Source organism: Pristiophorus japonicus, chromosome 15 (genome assembly GCF_044704955.1).
Source record: "Pristiophorus japonicus isolate sPriJap1 chromosome 15, sPriJap1.hap1, whole genome shotgun sequence".
NCBI classification, from domain to species: Eukaryota; Metazoa; Chordata; class Chondrichthyes; family Pristiophoridae; genus Pristiophorus; species Pristiophorus japonicus.
The window spans coordinates 153,247,426-153,264,056 of NC_091991.1; the positions used below are offsets into that span (position 1 = coordinate 153,247,426).

Genomic DNA, 16,631 nt, shown 5'->3' on the forward strand with positions numbered 1-16,631 from the left:
TTTTCCTTTCTGTCTGTCCTTCCTAATTGTCAAGTACCCCTGAATGTTTAGTTCCCAGTCTTGGTCACCTTGCAACCACATCTCTTATGGGAGAGAATCAGATCATATCCATTTGTAACTATTTGTGCCGACAGCTCATCTAATTTGTTGTGAATGCTATGTGCATTCAGATAAAGAGCTTTTAAATGTGTTTTTATATCATTTTCTCCTGCTATGGCCCCAGTTTCTGATACACTTGTGTTTATAGACTATCCCTTCCTGTCACGCTCTGGTTTTCGTTTCTCCCAATGCTACCCTGCTCTATTGCCTTCACTTTGTTCTTTGAGCTTTTAAGTTTCTGCTCACTTGAACCCTACCCCCACCCCCACTAATTAGTTTAAAACTCTCTCTGCAGCCTTAGCTATTTGGTTCGCCAGTACTCTAGCCCCAACACGTTCCAAGTGGAGTCCACCCCAGTACTGGTGCCAGTGCCCCAGGAACCAAAACCCATTTCTCCCACACCAGTCTTTGAGCCACGAGTTTAGCTCTGATCTTATTTAACCTTTGCAAATTTGCTCATGGCTCAGGTAATAATCCAGAGATTATTACCTTTGTGGTTCTGCTTTTTAATTTGGCCCCTAGCTGCTCATAATCCCTTAGCAGCACCTTCTTGTCTGTCCTATCTATGTTGTTGGTACCCATGTGGACCACGACAACTGGATCTATCCCCTCCCACTCCAAGTTCCTCTCCAGCCCTGAGATGTCCTTAACCCTGGCATCAGGACTCACGCTCATGGCTGCAGAAAACTGTATCTATCCCTCTAATGATACTGTCCCCTACTACTACAATGTTTCTTTTTACTCCCCCTGCTTGAATGGTCTCCTGTACCACGGCATTGTGGTCAGTTTGCTCATCCTCCCAGAGTCCCTGCTCTCGTCTATACAGGAATTAAGAGCCTCAAACCTGTTGGACAAGAGCAAGGGCTGAGGCTCCTCCATCACTACCTCCTGGATCCCGATACCTTCCTCACTCAGTCACACCCTCCTGTCCTTGACTGCTAGCCAAATTGGAGTTAGTTAACCTAAGGGGTGAGACTATCCCCTGGAACAGTGTCCAGGTAACTCTCCCCCTCCCTGATGTGTCGCAGTGTCTGCAGCTCAGACTCATCAATGCGGAGCCGAAGTTCCTCGAGCTGCAGACACTTACTGCAGATGTGGTCACCGTGGACTTCAATGGTGTCCACCAGCTCCCACATGTTGCAGCACTGACATCACCTGTCCTGCCATCTTAATGCATTTAATTCATTAAGTTTTATTTTTAGTCCCACCATATCTTATATGGCTCGGTGTCAGATTTTGTTTTAGAATGTTTCTATGAAGCGCCTTGGGATGTATCACTACGTTAAAGGTGCTATAGTTGTTGTTGAATAATCTTTGAATTGGAATTCTGGTACCTTTGCAATGAACCAATACCAGCCAGCTTTGTCATGCTGAAATACATTTATTAACAATATACAGTATACACAGAGCACAGACTATTATACAAGTTACTGAAATGTGCTTATTTGAGATTTTCAAACTAGATTCTCAGAAGTATAAGGCATAATGACCGCGCAAATCACTGGTATCAGAAATCTGCATGTTTTATATAAATGTTTACGTGCTTTCCTTTAAATAGCTATTTATCTTGCATTATTGACTGCAAAGTATTCAGCTAGAAAGCGAAGATTATTCAGTTCCTATCCACGTAGATGGTTATCATGCTGATTAACACATTTCATCTTTCGGTGCGGATTACAGTCCACAGTCGTGTTCCTTTTCTTTATAAGCACTTCAACTTTTTCCAGCCCTTTGTTTCCAGGAGTGGATTTCCAGCATTTCAAACTAGTTTTATATCAAAAGCAAAAAATACTGCGGCCGCTTGAAATGGGAAATAAACACAGGAAAATGGTGCAAATACTCAGCAGGTCAGGCAGCCTCTGTGGAGAGAGGAACAGAGTTAATGTTTCAGGTCGATGACCTTTTGTCAGAACTGGATAAAAGGTCATCAACCTGAAACGCCAACTCTGTTTCTCTCTCCACAGATGCTGCCTGGCCTGCTGAGTGTTTCCAGCATTTTTGAACGTTTGTGCACTTTTCAGTCCAAAAACTTAAAAGATCCATACGAACCCCCAAACAGTGTTACAGACTCCTCAGTTAGCCCCCATGTGCAACGTTGCTAGTTATTTCATACTTTGAATATGTAGAAGCTATTCAAAATGTGGCACCTAGATTTTGGCCATGTGTGAATAAGGTTCAATAAAATATACAGGATTAGAAAGAGAGCCAGTGTGTGTTGCAAAAGACAACATAACTGAACATAGCAACAACAAAAAACTGAATTAAAAGAATTGCAGACTGCTGCAAAAGAAATCTCTCTTCCAGTAAGAACATGCAGTTCGTGATTTCGCTCAACAGGATTCAACTGAAAAATGTTAAAATGGAGGGGAAATTAGCATAACAAGGAGCTGGTCAGATTCTAGAATATCCTCAAAATGTACTAACCCATTACCTTTACAACTCAATGCAGCAAATCCATCTCTGACAATCACAAACCTGCTTTTCCCAACTTTTTTTCACATCGTTAGAGCACAGACCCGCAGGGATCCGTAGAATGCGCTGTTCAAATAGATTTCACTACTGTATTTAAAAAGGGAGTGCTGAATATTGATTGAAGGTTACAGTATTTGGTTAGTGCCACTGTCTTTACACTTTGGGTTACAAGATTCAATAAAACGGTGGCCAAATTAATCTTACTTCTGTACTATCATTCTAAATGCATCGTGAAACGTGTGTGTTGATGACTAGATAACCAGTGACGGTATTAAATACATCTCTCTTTCGCCAACTCAAAACAGTGCTGTACAGCACAAGCCAATATTTAATCTCCATTATTAGTGCTCAAATGTCATTGCTTGAAATAACTCAGTTCACTTAGCAACTGGTTACTTTCAATATAAATCTAGTGAAAATATTGTAAGGGCAGGGGGGGGAAGAATGTAAAAATATTTTCAATGCTGCTTAAAACAGCAGTTAGCATACAAAAAGAGTTAATACATTTCTTGTGTGCAGTAAAATGATGCCTCTATATAGTGTATTACATTAAGGCTGTAATGCTTGGGAACATTATGCCTGTCCTTGCCTTTTCACCTACCCGCCTCACATTTTCTAATTACCATTAAATCTAATAAGACTTTGCATTTAAACCACCATCTGGTGAAGCTAATCCATGACAGCGTAAAAGACAAGACCAGGTAAGCAAAGACACTTTTAGCCAGGCAGCTCTGGAAATACTCGAGAAAAAGTCAGACATTGTACTTGAGTGGATGGATTGATAGCCTGTAGATTATTAGACCAAACAAGTAAATCGTGCTCAGATTTCATGAAAGGCGAAGTCTATTTCACAAAGTGACTATGGTCTTCGTCTAATAATCCAGTTATTCTGCCCCGTAACCATGGTAGCAAGGCTGATTGCAGTATCAAAACTCAGTACAAGTAACAAAAATCAAGCAAAAAAAAAAAACTGCCGCAAAACATTAATCAGATCACTAGCAGGATTAAAAATGCGCTACAACAGATTTTTTGTGAGATATACCTTAAACACAAAGCAAATAAGCAGCTGGTGTGAAAAAAAAGTAAAGCTTTGGTCACAGTCTTTTAATAATCACGTTAATGGGCATTTTTTTCCTCGGTCATGCCAGCAAATTAATGGGGCGAGAAAAAAAAAATCAAGTGAAGATGTCATCTCTGCCTGAAGGTCAGGGTAACTGAAGAGTTCAATGGGACAGTCCATTCAGTTTAAAAGTTGCTGAAAATTTCGTGCTTCTTGTTCCAATCCATCGGAGGTGCTCTCTTGTTCTTGCGTTTAGCTTGCACTTTCTCTCTGGTTTCAGCCGCTGTGGGACTTAAATTCAATCCACTCTCAGCAAACGGATCATTGTCCAGGTCTCCTTTCACCTACACAGAAAAAAACCCGAAATATCATTAACTGACCGGGAGAGAGAAGGCAGAGGGGTGACCCAATAGAGGTCTTTAAAATGATGAAGGGGTTCGATAGGGTAAGCATAGAGGTGGTGTTTCTGCTTGTAGGGGTGTCCAAAACTAGCAGTCATCAATAAATCCAATAGGGAATTCAGGAGAAACTTCTTTACTCAAAGAGTGGAACTGTGCTACCACACGGAGTAGCTGAGGCGATGAACATAGATGCATTTAAGGGAAAGCTAGAGCAATACATGAGGGAGAAAGGATATGCAGAAATGGAGAGTTGAAATGGGGTGGAAGGAGGCTCGTGTGGAGCATATAGACCGGCACGGAGCAGTAGGGCCGAATGGCCGGTGTCTGTGCTGTAAATTCTATAATATGTAGTTGAAAAATAAGCAGATTGAATTCAAACTTACTTTCAGATTAGATTTTGAAATGTTCAAAGATCCAGATTTCTAATTGCGATGCTATTCATAGAACCAAATTGCTTCAAAACAGAACCTGGCTTTGCAGTACATTATATTTTTAATTAGGATGCTTCTGCAATCCATTTCATATTATTAGAGTCTCCTTAGATTATAAATGCTATAATTTAACAAAATAAATTTCATTTAACTGTCTGATTAGACCTTTTTAATGCAGCCACGTGAGGAAAATGCAAGATACACTTAGAAATAATCACTGTTCTCCACACAATATGAAAGACCCTCAAAGAGCTGGAAAATGCCACGGTCTGCAATTAAGCGTGCTCTAATTTGTAGGGATCTGGGCTTTTAATTACAGTCTTGTTTCAGCAAACATGCACTATCATTGTATCTCACCTTGCTAGAAAGTTCAAAATAATTGACTTTGGCTAATGGTTACATTAAGAAACTTGTGTCAAAACCAGTCCATTTTAAGGGTTTATGCATGCCAGAATGTGAAAAAAATATTGATAGAAGCAATGATTATAAAAACACTGTTTGTCAAACACTCACACAATTAAGCAAATTAGATCAAGATTGCTCCCACTGCCACAGATCTTCCTTCAAACTAAACTGCCTAGGTCTTTAATTACTTCATCAATCTGTGCCACTGGAGTGCATGTATTAGAATAAAACTAGTTGTTTGGTGTTCCAGATGGCTTAATCTGATCATTATGTAAGACTAAGACAATTACTCTAATCCTCTCTTTTAGCAATCCTTCATAAGTAGAAGAGTTTTTGGAGACACTTAATATTTAATAGAAGAATTTCCAAATAGTTTCAACAACATCCTAATGCCACTTGCAATAGAGTTGATTGAACAGTAATGCCAACAATTTGTTAACTACTGAGTGAAATCAGTGACAACAAACATAGACATCATCCAAGTTAGAATAACCCAAGAAAATTGAAATACCATATTGAGCATAGGCAAAGTAGTCTGTTAGGGCTGTTTCCTTCATTATTGCAAGAAAAAACTGAAGGCTCCGTTAAAGAATTTTCCAGACAGATAGAGTGATGGGGCCGATTGTGCATTCTAATAAACCCTTGAATGCTGAACATTAGAATGCAACATTCTAATGCTGAACACTCAAGAAGGCGAAATCCATATACTATGAAAATTTTGGATGGGATGCAAGGTTGAAATGTAGCTCCCTCTATTAATGTCTCGTCACTGGGATAGAGAGCCTGAGGCGTTTCAAATGTTCCAGATAAAAAGCCACACAGAAATAAGCATCCTTTTAGCTGACTGCCTGTTCACTTGATTTATGTCAGTGTGACCATTTGAACAACTTAGAACAGCTTCACGTCTCCATTTCTCTTTGATAATAGCACCAGTCCACCTTTGACCTAGCCTCTCTCCAATGAAGAGCGAAAGAAATGACTATAAAATGTGCATGTTGCATTGCACAATAAGGAAAATGATTGGAACTATGAGGAATATATTAAAGAAAATCAACATTCTTTAGACATGGGACTGAAGTGCAAATATTTACCTCTGTCCCCTCCTCAGGGCTGTGATAGCCATGGTTGAGTGATGAAGGGGATTCTCCATTAATCTGTTAGAGCAATAAATCAAATCAAATTAAAAACTGCTGTGCACCAGGTTTAAAACTTTAAAGCAATGATATGCTTCCGTAACGGGTACACTTCACAAGAACCTAAAATGATATACACATGCCCTTGTTGTCACGTGTATCAGTTGTACGTGACTGCTCAAAAAAGATTGTATATAGTCTGAAGCAGTTGAATAACAGTGCCTGGTGCACCTCATTTGCCCTTCTGAAGTCCTTCACAGGTCAACATTCCAGCCCTGTCTGCCATGTGGAATGAATTTATTTTGAATTAGGTCAATTTTCACTCGGGAAAATTGATAGTCCTGCGGTCAGCAATGTGGAATAATTCATTTTAGTTACATTTATCTTCAGGTGAGGGATACTCTGCTCACTGACTGATCTACAAAGAAATTAGGTCACTGCAAATGTGGAGCAGTCCACGTTTGTTGTTGGCTCTCCTTGCTCCCAATATTCCTTCGTGAGATAAGCATTTAGCAAACTTTCATTGCTGAAGAAGAGCTGTGATGTGTTTTGGCAAGATTCACCGTTTTTGCAAGATTTGCATCATGACAATCCGTTCGCAAACAAAAATGCATTTGCCACTTTTCACGGAAATGGAATGCTTGAACAATATTGGTATCATGACAAAAATGTGTCTGCGTTGCTCTTTGCAAATTCACTAGTGTCACCCAATAGAATTGGTGACATTTAATACAAGTATAAAATAAGATCACTCAATCCAATTAATCAGCAATCTAAAAGTTGTTCAAATGTAATTACAAAAACAATGGGCCAAAAGTTACGGTCGGAGAATTTAAAAAAAATTTTAACAACAAAAGTACCTGTTGGTCCCGGAGGAACGAACGCTTCCGGTCCGAGGCCTAGATGCGCAGTCTAGCGCAGAGGCCCACGCATCCCAGGAACGCCAGTCCAACCTGGGATCACGTGGGCCTGGACCACCAATCACAGTGCAATATTCTCATTGATAATAATGGGTGAATTCCCTTTGTATGAGTTCCTATCAATAAGAATAAACCCCAAAACACAACACAATAAATTAAAAAAAAAAAACCTTGCATATTTAAAATCAATTGAAATTAGTTTAGGAAAACATTATTTTTTTTCAAAATGTTTTAACAATGTTTTAATAGGGTTAAAAATAAACTTCCATTAATGGACAGGGTTTTTAAATATAAAAATTAGTGATTACATTTAATTCGTCTATCTTTTTAAACTCTTACGCTGGGAGTAAGAGTTTTAAGGGCATTCGCTGGGCAAGAGTTTGGCAAATAGCCCAAATCTCCACCCGCGGAGGCCCTTTACTTTCGTATGCGTTGGATTTGTCAAAAGACATTTTGGCAGATCGCAAATGCCGGATTTCGGTGCAAGCGCTTTGTGTACACACCCGGAGAGGCAGCAATTTACGGCCCATTGTAATCTCTGGTAGGAAATGCCCACAGTATCTGTACAATAGAATAACAATTTGATTTTTGGAGAGCAGCACTTGTGTGAATTATGAGAGTAACAGAAGTGCTGTTGGTGAAAACAAATTGTTACCATGCTCCTCCACGCATTCTGCTTCTGAACGGCAGTCTCTCAGGAGCCCCACTGGTCTTTGAGTACCGAATACTACATAGCTATGAAATATCTGAATAAATGCATGGCATCAGTGCTTTATTCTAAATCCAGAATACCCTGTGAATTTAAAGTAGAATGGGAGAAACAGAACTGCAGAAGAATTATTCATTCACAATAATATTCCCTACAAATGATGGTGTTAAAATTACGCTTACTTCAGATGTCAAGCATTCCAATCACCCCATAGTCATTACTCACCTGTGTTCGTGGAGAACCATTTGCGAGTGGCTGTGGCAAAGGACCTAAAAAAAAGGAGAGAATAATAAAATAAGATGGAATTGAAGAAAATTGTCAAATGGTGGTGCAGGTTCGAAGGGCCGAATGGCCTATTCCTGCACCTATTTTCTAATGTTTCTAAATGGCCTAGATTTCATTAATCACTATAGCTGAGAAGTTGACATGCGAAAGGGAGCTAAAAATATTTCTGTTACCTAAACAAGAGCAGGGAAAGCAATACACTGTTGGGTACAGTATTGTAGCGATGATGATATTGGACTCGCAACCCAGAGATCAGGGCGTAGAGATTCCATGGGGGTTCTCCAATCTCAAAGTGTCAGCTGTGGCTCAGTGGGTAGCACACTCACCCGAGGCAGAAGGTTGTGGGTTCATGTCCCATTTCCAGGGACTGGAGCACCAAAAAAAAAAAATCTAGGCTGATACTCCAGTGCAGTGCTGAGGGAGTGCTGCACTGTCTGGGGTGCCGTCTTTCAGAGGAGACATTAAACAGAGGTCCCGTCTGCTCTCTCAAGTGGACGTAAAAGATCCCGTGGCTCTATTTTGAAGAAGAACGGGGGACTTATCCCCGGTGTCCTGGCTAATATTTCTTCTTCTTCTTAGGCAAGTCTCTCGAATTGAGGATGACTTGCTTCCACGCCAAAAAGGGACGTGTTCAATGAGTTCACAGGTGTTTCAATGAAGGACCTAATATTCCAGGGCCCGAACTTAAAAGGCCTTAAAAAGGGGTGGAGCTGTGGGCCCTGGAGCAGCGTGGGCAGCTCCGACCAGCGAGTGAACATCTGTTGCCGGTCATGGCCTTAAAAAGGAGCACATCACTCCAGGGAGCAGCGCAAGGTGGTGCAGGAGTGCGACGGCAGTGAAGCGAGCGAATGGATTGGACGTCACCATAACCCAGGTCGGTGATTGGAGCGAGGGCAGGTACAGCAGGCCAATATTTATCCCGCAATCAACATAACATAAAAACAGATTACCTGGTCATGATCACATTGCTGTTTGTGGGAGCTTGCTGTGCGCAAATTGGCTGCCACATTTCCTACATTACAACAGTGACTACACCCCAACAGTACTTCATTGGCTGCAAAGTGCTTTGAGACGTCCGGTGGTCGTGAAAAGTGCTATATAAATCCAAGTCTTTCTTTTCTTTTTCCTTTTCTCTCGTAACTCCAGTGGGAAATTGGGTGAACCCTCACTAAATTTCCAACCTCCACGAGTTCAAATCCTACTCTGGTAAGTTGTGAAATTGAATTTCACATTGAGGGCAAGGCAGCATGGCCATGGAAACTGTTAGATTGAACAAACAAGCATTGTTCCAGTGATGAGTGTTGACATTTTGTTGTGGAAACTGTCTAGGAGCTGCAGTTTTATAAAACGCGACAGACAAATGACAAACTGATGAAAGGCCCTGGGTTAAATATTGCCTCATTTGGGGCCGATTTAATTACTTCACACAAGATCAGTAACTCCTCCCAACCAGCTCTCCTGATGATGGCATTTACCAATGGTTTGATGCGATCTGAGGCATTACAACAGATCCCGTGAATTACGACTCGTATTGCGTGCAGTGTCCAAATACTGAAAAGTCTCAGTGAAAATGAGTTTGGGAAGGACTGAGCCACAACAAATCACTTGGCTTAAGATTGTAACTAATTTAGCCAGAAATGTATGCTTAAAAAGAATAAAGACTAAAAAAAATTAAGCTAAATCCCAAATCTTGCAAGAATTTTATTGTAAAACATTGTGCCAAGGCTGGAAGCTAATGACTATCTTTTCACCTCTGGGACTTCAGTTCCAACACAGCTCGCTCGATGGAATTAAAATATTTTTTTCCTCTGGCTGGAAGCTTCAAAGTGATGTGACCTTGGACATCCTCAACTGCATTCTGGGTAACCATGGGGCACAGCGTTAAATTGTACATTTATAAATTCCAGACACACAGGCTAGCTCTAAAACTATGAATTGAATCGGGCTTTCCAGAAATGCTGATTCTATTTCTCCTGACCCTGTCAATATCAGCCAGCTCAGGTTATTTCACAAAGGACAAAACCACAATCTACATACAATGAGAGCTTAAAATGAATGGAGAGGTTCCAAAAGAGTGCCCAAAGATAGCAGTGATCATGTAAATGCCAGGTCAGAACTGAACAAAATAAAAATAAAAAGTGATTCACGCTAACAAAGGCATTGAACAGTTTTCATGGAAGCTGCACTATTTGACAGAAACTCAATCGTCCTCGCCATCCCCTTTTACTTTTGAGAGCACTGCCATACAAGCACTTGTACACATTATACAACATGTAATGTGCTATTTTTTTCTAGGGCAGCCAAGTTTTTATATATACCCCAAGTTACTCCGTTAATTACTTCCTAATATTTTGTTTCAAATCGACTTGAAAAGATGCCCTCTTTTTAGAATCAGAACTATAGAGCACAGAGGAGGCTATTCAGACCATCGTGCCTGTGCTCGCTCTTTTAAAGAACTATCCAACTAGTCCCACTCCCCTGCTCTTTCCCCACAGCCCTGCAATTTTCTCCCTTCAAGTTTTTACCCAATTCGCTTTTGAAAGTTACTAATGAATCTGCTTCCACCACCCTTTCAGGCCGTGCATTCCAGAACATAACATCTCTCTGTTTAAAAAATTCTCTCATCTCACCTCCAGCTCTTCTACCATTTACCTTAAATCTGTGCCCTCTGATTACCATGATTTTGAACACCTCTATTAAATCTCCCCTTAACCTTCTCTGTTCCAAGGAGAGTTCTGTAAAGAAATGCACGCAAGCTAAGAAATAAAACGAGAGAGTTAGGAGCCCTCTGCTCCCTTCACTCACTCCAACCTACTTCCCTCTGAACTTGCAGCACTCTGCTCTCTCAGATCCAACCCCAAACTTGTCATTAAGCCTGCTGACAAAGGTGGTACTGTTGTTGTTTGGCAAACCGACCTCTACCTTGCAGAGGCTGATCGCCAACTCTCTGACACTTCCTCCTACCTCCCCCTGGACCATGACTCCACTACCGAACATCAAGCCATCATTTCCCAGACCTTCACTCACCTCATCTCATCTCTGGAGATCTTCCCTCCACAGCCACCAAGCTCATAGTTCCCTAACCCTGCACAGCCCGCTTCTACCTCCTTCCCAAGATCCACAAACAGGACTGCCCTGGTAGACCCATCGTTTCAGACCGTTCTTGCTCCACGGATCTTATTCTTCCCATCTCGACTCTATTTTATCTCCCCTTGTCCAGTCTCTTCCCAGCATTCGTAACTCTTCCGATGCCCTCCGCCACTTTAATAGTTTCCTGGCCCCAACCGTCTCCTTTTCACTATGGACATCCAATCCCTCTACACTTCTATTTCCCAACAGGTTGGCTTGAGGGTGCTCCGCTTCTTCCTCGAGCAGAGGCCCAACCAATCCCCATCCACCACCGCCTGGCTGAACTTGTTCTCACATTGAACAACTTCTCCTTTAACGCCACTCACCTCCTCCAAATTAAAGGAGTTGCTATGGGAACCCGAATGGATCTTAGCTATGCCTGCCTTTTCGTGGGATATGTGGAACATTCTTTGTTCAGCCCTACTCGGGGCCCTCTCTCTCACCTCTTTTTTCGGTACATTGGTGACTGTATCACTGCCGTTTCCTGCTCTCACCCTGAACTAGAAAATTTCATTCACTTTGCATCCATTTTCTATCCTTCCCTCGCCTTCACATGGTCCATCTCTTCCCTTCCTCGACTTCTCTGTCTCCATTTCTGGGTATAGGCTATTGACAAACATTCACTATAAACGCACAGACTCCCACAGCTACCTGGACTACATTTTCTCCCACCCACATCCTGTAAGGACTCCATTCCATTCTCCCAGTTTCTTCGTCTCCATTGCATCTGTTCTGATGACGCCACCTTCCACACTCGTGCCTCTGATATTTCTTCCTTTTTCCTCAACCGAGGATTCCCCTCTGCTGTGGTCAACATGGCCCTCAACCGTGTCGGTTCTACTTCCTGCACTTCTGCTCTCACCTCTTCCTTCCCCTCCCCTCCCTCCCAGAACCACGACAGGGTTCCCTTTGTCCTCACCTTTCACCCCACCAGCCTCCATGTTCAACAGATCATCCTTCGCCATTTCCACCACCACTAATCACATCTTCACCTCCCCTCCCCTCCCAACATTCCGAACAGACGGCTCCCTCCGCGACACCCTGGTCCATTCCACAATCATGCCCAGCACCCGCTCCTTCCCACAGTACCTTCCCGTGCAAGTGCAGGAGATGCAACACTGGCCCTTTTACCTCCTCTGTTCCCATTGTTCAGGGTCCTAAACACTTCTTCCAGGTGAAACAGCGATTTACTTGTATTTATTTCAATTTAGTACAGGTTGAACCTCCCTTATCCAGAACCATTCCCGACCACCGGTGCCGCATGCGCAGAACTCCGATATGAACAAATTGAAGTCCTTCCTTGCTGCCGACTCCCGCAATCGCTGGCCTGACCCCGCGTTCCACCAACCCCCACCCCATGATCTCTCTGCTGCACTCCCAGCCCAAAGCCAGCCAGCCCCGATATCCCCTTGCTCAACACCTGTACCATCCAATTTAACGTTACCACCCCTCGTCCGGAAAAATCCCTTATCCAGAACAGGTCAGGTCCCGAGGGTTCTGGAGAAGGGAGGTTCAACCTGTATACTGTATTTGCTGCTCACTGTGTGTTCTCCTCTACATTGGGAAGACCAAACGCAAATTGTGTGACCGCTTTGTTGAACACCTTTGTTCAGTCTGTAAGCGTGACCCCGAACTTCCAGTCGCCTGTCACTTTAATTCTCCACTCCACTCCCACTCTTACCTCTCTGTCCTCAGCCTCCTAATGCAAGCTCAAAGAACAAAACCTCATCTCTCGTTTAGGCACTTTACAGCCTTCTGGACTCAACATCGAGTTCAACAATTTCAGACCATAACCTCTGCCCATATTTTGTTCCCTTTCCTCCCTCTTAATTTTTTAAAAACACAAACACCCCCCCTTTTTTTTTTCTCTTTCCCATGGCAGCTGGTAATTATTCCGCCATTCACACCCCATCTCGACTCATCTTTTGTTTCCTAACGTGTGCCATTACCATCTCATTTTTGCCCATCATCCTTGTTGTTTCTTAAATCACTCCTGCCTTTCACCTTTTCATTCCCTTTCCTCCCCTCCCCCTTTCAGTGCCCCTGCACATCCTTAATAATCTGTTACATTTCAAACTTTTCCGGTTCTGACGAGGGGTCACAGACCTGAAACGTTACCGCTTTCTCTTCACATATGCTGCCTGACCCGCTGAGATTTCCAGCATTTTTTGTTTTTATTTCCAATTCCAGCATCCGCAGTATTTTGCTTTTGAGTTAGAAACACTAATTCAGCAGTTCTGGAAAGTTTTTATTTGGGGGGGGGGGGGGGGGGAGGGGGGCAATAAATCAGTATTTTCTTCCTCCGCATGTCCCAATTGTTTTGTGTGTTGTTGAAGGTGAGGATGTCCATACTGGACAACCATTACTGGCCCACTTTGTTGAGATCAACTTATCTCTGGTCTTTCAAATAATCAGGATCGAGTTAATCGGAGTTTAGGATGGAACATAACACACTAGTTATGCAGCAAAAACATATGACTGTGACCAGTAGCTGCTACCAGACCCGATTGGACAGACAGCTGGAGTGTGCGAATAACTCTTCTTATTCGTTCTCCTTCTTGACTCATGTCACTCTCTCTCTCTCTCTGTGAACTACCCAAAAGTGTTAGACCGAAGTCAACATCAATCCACCCTCAAGAGTCCTTTCTTCACCATCTGTGCTAAGGGTCTTGCTTTTATTCTCTTTTTAGGGGTGGCCTGGGGTAGAATATGGACAAGACTATTTAACCTAGAGAGGTTCCCCTTAAAACAAGGTGCCCAATAGCATGTCGAGATCTTTGTCTAAACTTACAGATGAAGACCCTTCCTCAAGGGATCCTTTTTTTTCCCCTCGCATCATTCTTATTTATACATTTCAAAGGCCCTCCATCTGGATCCCTCTGGTCTCATCCATCCTATCCTCCCAAGGCTAGAGTCTCATACTCATTTTCCAGGAAAACAAACTTAAGCAGTTCCAGTAAAAATGTAACTTGTACATTAGCCCCTTACTTGTCTCGAGCTCTAATACAATCATGTTAACACTATTATTCATGTCACAATTTCGTTCGCATAACCATAAATATTTAGGTATCCCTAATTTCTAACAACTTTTTCTGTCTAACATCAGTGTCAAGCAGTCCCATCACATCAGTTTTAGAGAGCATCGAAAACCTGATGAAGCTGCTTGCACTCTGTCCAAAGAATGCAACCTAATCTCAATCTCACCACAATGACTGAACCAGTCGGACAATTTCATTCACACAGTGCCTTCTTGTATCGCTCAGAAGTGTCTTACATACAATGAGCCACTTTTCAAGTGCAGCGATCGCTGTTTCGCAGACCAGTGCAGTGGACGTTTCACACACAGCAAGATCCCACAAGCAGCATTGAGATAAGTGACCAATGAATTCTTTACAGTGACAATGACTGAGGGAAATGATTAGGACACTGACCGAACTCCCTGCTCTTCTTAAAATAGTGCCACGAGATCTTTTAAGGTTCACCTGAACAGGCAGTCAGGGTTCACCATCTCTGGTCCAGAGGGCAGCACTCTCACCTCCGAGTCAGAAGGTTGAGAGTTTATTTCCCACTCCAGGGATTTGAGCACAAAATAAATCAAAGCTGACACTCCAATGCAGTGCTGAGGGAGTGCTGCACTGTTGGAGGTGCCGTCCTTCGGATGAGACTTTAAACCGAGGCCCTGTCTGCTCTCTCAGGTGGACGTAAAAGATCCCCTGACACTATTTCGAAGAGGAGCAGGGGAGTTCTCCCCAGTGTCCTGGCCAATATTTATCCCTCAATCAATATAACAAAAAAAAACTAGATTATCTGGTAATTATCACATTGCTGTTTGTGGGAGCTCGCTGTGCGCAAATTGGCTGCTGTGTTACAACAGTGACTACACTCCAAAAGCACTTCCTTGGCTGTAAAGTGCTTCGAGATGACCAATGGTCGTGAAAGGCGCTATATAAATCCAAGTCTTTCTTTCTTTCCAAAGACAGCATCTCCAAAAATGCAGCACTCTGAATCCTGCACTGGAGTGTCAGATTACATTATGAGCTCAAATATCTGCCAAAGGACTCGAACCCCCAAGCTTCTGAGAATCCAGAGCCAATTTCACTCAAACCAACACATCTGTTTAACATAAGTTTTGGTTGATGATTGCCTTTCAATTACTCACATATTAGTGCTGCATAACTATAAAACCCAACACCTGTAGTTAACAGAATCATCATTAACGATAATCATATTCATTATAGATTGTACATAGAATTGCCTAGTAATGAGTACTTTTCAATAAACCTGCAGCAATGGGTCACAAAGAATTAATCTCCTTGTATGAAAGTCATTATATAGTCACTAGGTATCAAGGATATGTACCAGAGGGTATGAGGTGTCACGAAGCATTATGTGCACTGTCCTTTCAATTCGGGGGCCTTGAGTCTGGCTCAGAGTAATGGGAAGAAAATTATTCCCATAGCTACAAGAGTAACGGGTTAAGTAAGTTTGGGCTAGTTTCAATCGAGAAAGCACAAATTCAGAAATTGGCAGCCTCAATCGTGAGTCACTAGAGTAGATTAGGAACATAGGAAACAGGATTATTTGGGAATTAGAAGTATTACACCGGTTCAAGAAGATGTACTCTGCTGAGAAATAACTATTGGCCCTACACAGCTTCATTATCATCATAATCATCATAGGCAGTCCCTCGAAATCGAGGAAGACTTGCTTCCACTCTAAAAGTGAGTTCTTAGGTGACTGAACAGTCCAATACAGGAATTACAGTCTCGGTCACAGGTGGGGCAGGCAGTCGTTGAAGGAAAGGGTGGGTGGAACTGGTTTGCCGCACGTTCCTTCCACAGCCTGTGCCCGTTTTCTGCATGCTCTCGGTGACGAGACTCGATATGCTCAGCGCCCTCCCTGATGCACCTTCTCCACCTTGGGCGGTCTTTGGCCAGGGACTCCCAGGTGTCAATGGGGATGTTGCATTTTATCAAGGAGGTTTTGAGGGTGTCCTTGAAACATTTCCTCTGTCCATCTTGGGCGACCTAAAGAATAGATGGTGGGTGGAGAAAGCGCAGGAGATTCAGCAGCTGGCCGACGGCCATGATGTGCGAGGACTCTTCACCGCCATCCAGGCCACCTATGGCCCAGCACCCAAGGCCCCACCCCATTGCTGGCCAAGAACGAGGAGACGCTCATCTAGGACACTGAGGCAGTCAGGACCCACTGGAAGGAGCACTTCGAAGATCTCCTTAATCTAGACTCTGCCTTTGATTTGAGTGTCCTCGACTCCATCCCGCAGCATGCTACCAAACACAGCTTCACACCACATCTACCACACAAAATAGCTGTTCCGAAAGAGCTCAATTCGGACAGTATGGCAAGTGAAACAAATTCCATTTCCCACCAATTAAACCATTCTTCTTGATGAGCACAAAGTTTGCCATTCAAACTTCAAGATGACAATTAAGGAAGAGGAAGAATCCTTGGTCATCTTGATTCAGTTTCCAGTGGGCACTGTCCCATAATGTAGCAAGCCCGCTCAGAAGCCATAACAATGGCGAATGTCGGAGGTGCCGTCTTTTGGATGAGACGCTAAAAACTT

At 42.8% G+C, this 16,631-nt stretch overlaps 1 protein-coding gene across 2 annotated transcripts in view; it reads right to left on the bottom strand.

Annotated features, from left to right (window-relative positions):
- Window positions 1-2,815: 2,815 nt before the first annotated feature.
- The window catches only part of LOC139281142 (Na(+)/H(+) exchange regulatory cofactor NHE-RF2), a 139,892-nt gene continuing 126,076 nt past the window's right edge, over window positions 2,816-16,631 (bottom strand). For both annotated transcript variants that reach the window (XM_070901128.1, XM_070901127.1), the window contains 3 exons: window positions 7,856-7,899; window positions 5,960-6,022; window positions 2,816-3,975 (listed from right to left, as the gene is read on the bottom strand). In XM_070901128.1, coding sequence (XP_070757229.1) covers window positions 3,817-3,975; window positions 5,960-6,022; window positions 7,856-7,899 — 266 coding nt within the window. In that variant the 3' untranslated portion in view covers window positions 2,816-3,816. The remainder of the gene's footprint in view (window positions 3,976-5,959; window positions 6,023-7,855; window positions 7,900-16,631) is intronic.